Genomic DNA, 8,379 nt, shown 5'->3' on the forward strand with positions numbered 1-8,379 from the left:
AATAATAATAATATCCATCATGACAGTTAGTACTTGCCATATATTACAATATTAGCTTTCTGCTATCACTTAATGTCCTAAAGTGTTGCATACATATATATATATATATATATATATATACTGTATGTGTGTGCATATACATATATATATATATATATATATATATATATACACACATATACATCTAGTTGAATGGATAAGGACTACAAACATCAGTCCAAAAAACATATACTACGAATTATGTATATATAGTACACACAGTGTATATATATATATATATATATATATATATATATATATATATATATATGTGTGTGTGTATATATATATATGTATATATATATATATGTATATACATACATATTAGTGTATGTTTTTTAGACTGATGTTTGTAGTCTATCCATTCAACTATATGTGTCCTTATCCCGTACAATTATAATATTTTGCTTTTTTTTTATCAAGCTAGAAAGAAAATAAGACTAAAACTGGCTATACATTATACAATTTTCTGATTCAATTTCCTTTAGATTTACCTTCAACTATGTAGTGCAAGGGCCTGCTTGATTGCATACAAATTGACAGTGTTTAGGTTTGACTTCATATTATGTGGTGTTGGTAAATCTAAAGGAAAATTGTACAAGAAAAATGGTATAATGTATGGCCAGCCTAATTCATCCTACTGGACTCAATATAGATGTCCTAAAGGAGAGTCACTATTTTTACATGTTGTGTATTTTTTTTTTCTTTTTTTTGCAGGTTCTTGCTCATCAAGCTTCTTGTCCAATGGGTCTTGAGCTCCATTATTTGGACAGTGATAAGAACAGTGACCATTATCACTAATGGAAATACATAAGCAAGTCAGGTAGCTGGATGTAGCTGGAGGCGATGGTGGAGCCTTAGAGAGAGAGGATTGGCACTGCTGGAAAGAGTTAAAGGGAGGGGAGGTGGGCTGTCACGCGTCATTGGGCAGATTATGTGCAGCAAACAAAAAGTGTGTGTCTGTGTGCCAGTCAGTCACTGCGTCGGGTCCATCTGCACAACTCCTTGTCTTCCTCTTTTTTTTATTCCTTCCCTTCTTTCGCTTTTCTCTCTGCTCGTGTTTACTCCTTTTTTTCCACCCCCCTCCCATTCATCTGCTTCTCAATCTAGCCATCCAGCAAAAGACAGAGGCACACAAGCACGTCTTGCTCCTGACATGGAAATACTACAGTAATACGACCTACATTGGGGGGACACAAGGAGAAGACAACTCCTTCTAGTCCTTCTGGATATCTTATACCTTGGACTATACAGTGACACTTTTTTTGTGGTAAGTGACAGTGCATGCCTTTTTTTCATTATTCCCCTCTTATCTGGTTTATACAAAGGATTTCTACAAAGGAGTGGGAGCTGCTGAGCCAAGAAAACGTGTTTGATTTCCAGGCAAACAATAACTGGCTGGGAGGGGGGGGGGCATTTTAAGGGGATATATATGGGTTGGTGACACTCGTGCATCTGGTGGGTTTTTTTTTTTTAGGAAATCTCAGCAGCTGGGTTTATAGATCATTAGCCAGCAAGCCGAGCTGGGAGAAGAGACAGGGGGGCAACCAGTGTCCTCCTTGTGTGGGTAATTGTTCCTCCAACCTGAGCTTGTACAGTAGCTTCATTGAGCAGGGCTAGTCTAGTCAGCGGTGACTCCTTCGGAGGTTGCTGTCCCATGCCGAGGTGCTGAAACAGAGCTGAACAGTGCAGAGTCGGACCGCCCGTACAGTGCACTAGGAACCCCCCTCCACACCTACTATACATAGCACTTTGGGGGTTTTTATTTACTAAAATTGGAGAGTGCAAAATCAAATGCAACTCTGCATAGAAAACAATCAACTTCAAGCTTCTATTGCCAAAGTTTAATTGAACAAGCTAAAAGGTAAAAGCTGATTAGCTACCATGTACAGCTTCGCCAGATTCTGAAGGCACCAGGTTCAGTAAATCTACCCCTTTGTCTTGTTCTAAACTAGCTTTCCCAATAACACTTTAAGAACAACTAAACCCATTCACGTGTCTTCCATTTAAAAGTATATTCACATTAAAATGTATTATATATACAATAAACAGAATAAAACATTGACAACTTTATATTCACTGAATTTAAAAATGTACCGGCAAGATTTTCAAAAGTAAATGTATTTTAGTAAAAAAAAATGTAGTCGGTAAACTAATAGTGCATTAGCATATGAAATTAAAGACAGTACTAGATGTATATATAATTATGATACAATTTAATTGACATCGCTCATTTGTAGGAAAAAAAATCAAAGTAAAATGACCCACAGATAAAGCTGGAAAACATAAGCTACAGATAAAGCTGGAAAATGTAAGCAACAATTAAAGCTGGAAAATATAAGATACAGATAAAGCTGGAAAATATAAGATACAGATAAAGCTGGAAAATAGTCTACAGTAAGGTAGCTGGCATTCACCTCCAGCCATAAATAAGTACATTCATGTAAAAAAAAAAAAAATAATAATAATTTAAAAAAATTAACAATAATAATAATAATAATAATTGCCCCTGCTTGCTGCTTTTAATTAAAGTCTCCAAAGGGAAGGAACTGGATTATGATAATGAGCAGACATACGTTCCCTCTTGTAGACTAGAGCTAAAGGTTAGATGAAATGAAATCAGTGACATTGACAGTCCACTTGAAATCCATTCTCCATGCTCTTCTGTCACACTACGCTAGACTCTTGATAGCATCCTAATGACTAGAAGACATGCCTGGGAGGACTAGGGGAGCGTTCACCTAAGCTCCTTTCCTTATGGTCAGCCTGCCAACACCTGGGGGTGGACAGCAGAATCAATAGCTGGATCCCCTCTGCCATTTGATTGGTATCTCCATAATTACTGGGTGCCTGTTCGTTCATCAATGCGTTGTAGGTAAAGAGAGCAGGCGATTCGAAAAAAAAAAGAAAATAAAAAGAAAAAAAAATAAAAAAAAAATAAAAAAAAAATATATATATATATATATATATATATATACATATACACACATACAGGTGATGTATAGATGAATATACAGTATGTCATAGTGTGAACTGAAGCATTTAGGTCCCCTCTGTTTTTTTTCCAGTTTAGGTTATGTCAGTCATGGATGACACTGGCGTTCAAAAAGCAATTTGGGATGGTGATGCCAAAGCTGTTCAGCAATGTCTGACGGATATATTTACAAGTGTCTACACCACGTGTGACATCCCAGAAAATGCCATCTTTGGTCCCTGCGTGCTGAGCCACACTTCTCTCTATGACAGTATAGCCTTCATCGCCCTCAAATCTACTGATAAGAGGACAGTACCCTACATATTCCGGGTAAGAACCACTATGGCACCATGACAACCCTCTCTTTTAATGGTGGTGGCTATCATTCCAAAACCATTCCACAACTTCTGCACCTGCCAAAAGTTACATGTCATTGTGCATACGTCTTGCATTTCCATAAAAAAATGTAGAAACTTAGAAAAAGATAGAAACTTGATAGGAAGAATTATAGGTAGGTGAGGACAGAAATGCAAACCGACAGATAAAAATGTATAGATATAGACAGACAGCTAAAAGGGGGATGGGTAGTGAGAAAGATAGATAGATAGATAGATAGATAGATAGATAGATAGATAGATAGATAGATAGAAAAATAGAAGAATGAGACAGAGTGCTAAAAGAGAGAGAGGGAGAGAGAGAATTATAGAACTAGCTAAGATGGAAAAAGTGATAGAGATAATAGATAGATAGATAGATAGATAGATAGATAGATAGATAGATATAGACAATAATGGGGTGGCGATAGATAGATAGATAGATAGATAGATAGATAGATAGATAGATAGGTAGATCTGAAAGAGAGAGAGAGAGAGAGTAAAGAAACAGAAAGATAAAATATAGAGATGGAGAGAGGGGGAGAGAGAGAGAGAGAGAGAGAGAGAGAGAGAGGGGGGGGGGGGATAAAGAAACAGAAAGATAAAATATAGAGATGGAGAGAGTGATAGAGATAGATGATAGATAGATAGATAGATAGATAGATAGATAGAGAGATAGATAGATAGATAGATTAATGAGAGCCGGAGCTACAAGATAAAGATGGAGAAAGTGATAGAGATAGATAGATAGATAGATAGATAGAATAATGAGACAAAGAGCTAAAATACAGAGATGGAGAGAGAAAGAAAGAAAGAAAGAAAGAAAGAAAGAAAGAAAGAAAGAAAGAAAGAAAGAAAGAAAGAAAAAGCTAAAATGTAGTGATGAGGAAAGTAATAGAGATAGATAGATAGATAGATAGATAGATAGATAGATAGATAGATAGATAGAGAGATAGATAGATAGATAGAGAGAGAGAGAGAGAGAGAGAGAGAGAGAGAGAGAGATAGAGAGAGAGAGAGAGATCACAGTATGGCAGTGGCTACTTTGCTGTGAACAAATAGAATGTTTTAATTGGTAATAACAGCCAATGCTAATTAAAGTCTTACATCAGTTGCATTTTAAGTTATTTTAAAAAACAAGTGTAATGTATTATAAAAAAAAAAGAAAAAAAAATCTTTGATGTTTGAAAGGCAGCTGACGTATTATTTAAAGCACAGATTTACCAAATTTATCTCCAGACGTAGAAATAAACAGCTCCCTGCTACTTTTGAGAACAATCTGGAAGATTGGTTCATGTGAGAGCACATTTCAAATTTCCGAACATATGGAGGGCTGTCATGTCAGGTCTGTGTGATTCAGCTGGGCAGACGATTTCCATTCATTCTGATGGTCTCCATCCATAATAGAGCTCTGCTGTGCATTGGGATCCCCTAAGACTAGTGCTGAGCTCATGAGGGACGTTTTAACCCTCTTCTACTTCATTATCCTGCCTTTTTCTGCAGGTGGACACTTCAGCTGCAAACGGCTCCTCTGAGGGACTGATGTGGCTCCGTCTGGTTCAGTCTGCTAGAAACAAAGAAGAACAAAATCTGGAAGCCTACATCAAAAACGGACAACTGTTCTACAGATCCCTGCGCAGGATTGCCAAAGATGAGGAGCTGTTAGTTTGGTACGGGAAGGAACTGATAGATCTGCTTCTTCTCAACCCTGGCAGGAGCCAAGCAAAAACTGCGGGTAGGTAAATAACTCTATAATGTGACTGGCAAGACATTAATACGCCTTAATCACCCTTTAATTCCACCCCCTCCGTCTGTACTGCCATCTTCTGCTGTCTGTCACTTTCCCTTCCTACCTGTGTATATTCTTCCTTCATCCAAATAGCTGTCCTTCCCATTCTTCTGTTCCTCTTCTATTTCTATTCATGTCTTAATGACCTAATCTCTCCCAATCCTCTTCTATTATCTTATTTTAGAGATATGTGTAGATAGAAGTCACAGATGGCCAAGCAAATCTAAAAGTATAAATAAAATAGAAGCATATAACAATACATTGTAAAGTAATAATAATAGTAAAATGGTATGATGGCTGTGCTATTGTGTAAACTTTTTTCCATGAACAAAATGTAACAAGCCTGATCACACCACTCAGCTGTCATCACATATATGTCCTCCCCTAGACAACTGTCAAAAGTATGAATAGATAGCAAGTTCTTGATGATATGGTATCCCCAAGTGTGTTACTCCAGTTAATAAGCTGTAGGAATAATTTGGTAAAATTTCATGCCACCTTCATTGTCAATTCTGTTTCTTTCAGGATCATCTCAATTCATCTGTTTGGAGTGTAACCAGAGATTCCAGTATGACTTCCCCTATGCAGCTCATGTGAGATTTCGTTGTCCTAAAAGACTCCACACTTTAGATTCCAACTCAGAGCAACTAGGCAAGGACCCACGGGATCTAGAGCCTCGAAACGCCATGATCTCTACACCCAAATACAACAAACTGTCAATTTACCAGCCTCAAAAAGAGAACCACAAGCCCACCACAGACTTTCATAACTTGGCCAGGGACATGGAGAATATTAGAGGCCCTTGCTCATCATCCTTCAGGTCTACTCCTTCACCCAAGTCTAATCTATCAAGACAGGACTCTGAAAGCACCACCGAAAGTCTCCATAAAACCAAAAGAAAGTATGATGACCACCTTGAGGACACCAGATCCAAAAGGATTGACCCATCTGGAAGGTTTCTGGACAGGCCAATGCCTTCTTCCAAAGAGGATTTGGTGTGTAGCCCTCAGTCATTCAGAGGGAACTCTTACTTCAATGTGGATGAAGGTGGACAGTTATATGCTCCTCCAAGCCCAGAGACAGGAGAAGCCAAAAGAAGCGCTTTTGTAGAAGTAAAAAATTCAAGAGCAATTGAAGAGAATAATCCAAGCACAGATGGTAAAGATATATCTCCTCTCCATGCCAGCAGTCCAAGCGAAGACAAGAGGCTACATGTTAGGCCAGAAAATCGGGCAGAGGACAGCCCTACCATGGGCAGTGCCTTTACCAGTGTAGCCCAGTTGGTGAACCCCGAGCAGGAGAGAAAAAGTGCTTTTTCTCAGCCAACTAGAAGCAGCTTCAACCATGTAGCTCCTTTGCAGGTTATGGGACAAAAACTGGTGTCTAGTGGGGTAGGTTTGGATTGCCATGGAGACAGTGTTGGGCCACCAAGGCTGTTTCAGACTGACCCCCTCTCAGTCAAGATGTCAAGCCCTGAACTGAATGGCAGCTGCACACTTCCAGGAAGCTTGCCAAAGCAAAGTCCTTTCCTCTTTGCCACCACGTTTTGGCCAAAGAGCTCAGCTGGACCTCTCCAGTTGCAGATGCCTTCTACACTTACCCTATTGCCTCCTTCATTCACCTCTCTATGCCTGCCAGCTCAAAACTGGTGTGCCAAATGCAATGCTTCTTTTAGGATGACCTCAGACCTAGTGTATCACATGAGGTCCCACCACAAAAAGGAGTACGCCATGGAGCCCCTGGTGAAGAGGAGGAGAGAGGAGAAACTCAAGTGCCCCATATGCAACGAGTCCTTTAGGGAACGTCACCACCTATCCAGGCACATGACCTCTCACAACTGAACTTTTGATTAACTTTGCTACTAGAACTTTGAAAGACTCACACACAGTGACAACGCGGGGTCATGGACATATTGATCCTACCTTGAGTGTGTTGGGTTGTTTTCTTTATCTGAATGCACGCATTTTCACTTTCCAAGAGTACATTTTTTTTAAAAAAATGTCATATATATTGCAGCATATTGATGCATTTGTCTACTTTCTACTTTAAATTATGGAGCACTTATGATTTAGATGTTAATGTATTTAAGGGTTATGTTTACCTTATGGGACAGTACTTGGGTGGGACATAGTTAGCTTGCTGGCCTGTTCTCACCTGAACAATCAGTGTGGATATTACAGTGGACGTTGCAATGACCAAGGCGATGCATGACCCATATCAGACAACTGTATGGACTTCAGACAGACTGTCATCAACGTGTATTTCTTTTTGAAACAAAGTGTAATTTTGTGCCAGTTGCAACCTTATTTTTTTTTCTTTTTCCCCTATCCCTTAACGGAAAAAAAAAAGATTTTATTAAACTGTATAGTTTATCTGAGTATGTTGAATGCTTTGACAATAAATCGCTTTATTTTCTGCAAACCACTTGCTTGGTAAAATAAACCTTCATTTCTTTTGGGATAATTCCAGCAGTTGAGCTCTGCAGTCTATTTATTAAGTAAGAGCATAGACAAGGGCTGTCCATGGTGACAGTGCCCATTTTCGCTACGGGCTCTCTTGTTAACATTAGCACGTTTTCAGATATGTGATTCAACATCTGATCCCCTTGACTGTAAATCTTATGATGATGTGTCTGTTTCCATTTACATTAAGATGAACATGTAGACACAAAGGGGTTAGCATAGTGCTGACCTTGCTGCATTAATCTGTATTTTTAGATGTGGTGTTACACTGTCCTCAGCACACAATGTTTGGTCTTGTTCAGATCACACACATCAGTAAAATGAGAGAAGGCAGAGATGGGCTGTTTTGGATATTCACTTGTATCTCTCGCCTTTATATTATTAGAATGACCTTAACTAGATAAAACTGTTGGCTAGGTCTTGTGCCAGTAGTTCAATTTCTAAAATAGCATTTTTCAGATCTGCAGAAAGATCTCAACACATCATTCTCAACATGCTGAAGGACTTCATCTAAAGAAAAAGAAACTGTTGTCTTTTGGTTTAAATAGATGTGTGGTTTGATTGAAATAGAAGACAGTGTTACTAATAATTGACATTTGTTACATTTTACTAATTTTCTGCAATAGTAACATTTCTAGACTGCAGCAGGTCCCATGTATTTTACAACTGACAACTAAAAGTAAGTCCAAAAATTTTTTGATAAAGTAAAGTCCCAACATTAACCAGTAATTCATTAGATAT

The 8,379-nt window shown here is 38.3% G+C and overlaps 1 protein-coding gene across 1 annotated transcript; it reads left to right on the top strand.

The window, feature by feature from the left end:
* Positions 1-992: 992 nt before the first annotated feature.
* PRDM8 (PR/SET domain 8) lies at positions 993-7,600 on the top strand. Its single transcript, XM_089675460.1, has 4 exons — positions 993-1,309; positions 3,108-3,343; positions 4,891-5,122; positions 5,702-7,600. The coding sequence occupies exons 2-4, from the start codon at positions 3,116-3,118 to the stop codon at positions 7,015-7,017; spliced, it is 1,776 nt and encodes a 591-aa protein (XP_089531586.1). The 5' UTR covers positions 993-1,309; positions 3,108-3,115; the 3' UTR covers positions 7,018-7,600.
* The last annotated feature ends 779 nt before the right edge of the window (positions 7,601-8,379 follow it).

The sequence above is a fragment of the Staurois parvus genome, unplaced genomic scaffold (genome assembly GCF_062004578.1).
Source record: "Staurois parvus isolate SC_StPar_1 unplaced genomic scaffold, SC_StPar_1.0 ptg000013l, whole genome shotgun sequence".
Lineage (NCBI taxonomy): Eukaryota > Metazoa > Chordata > Amphibia > Anura > Ranidae > Staurois > Staurois parvus.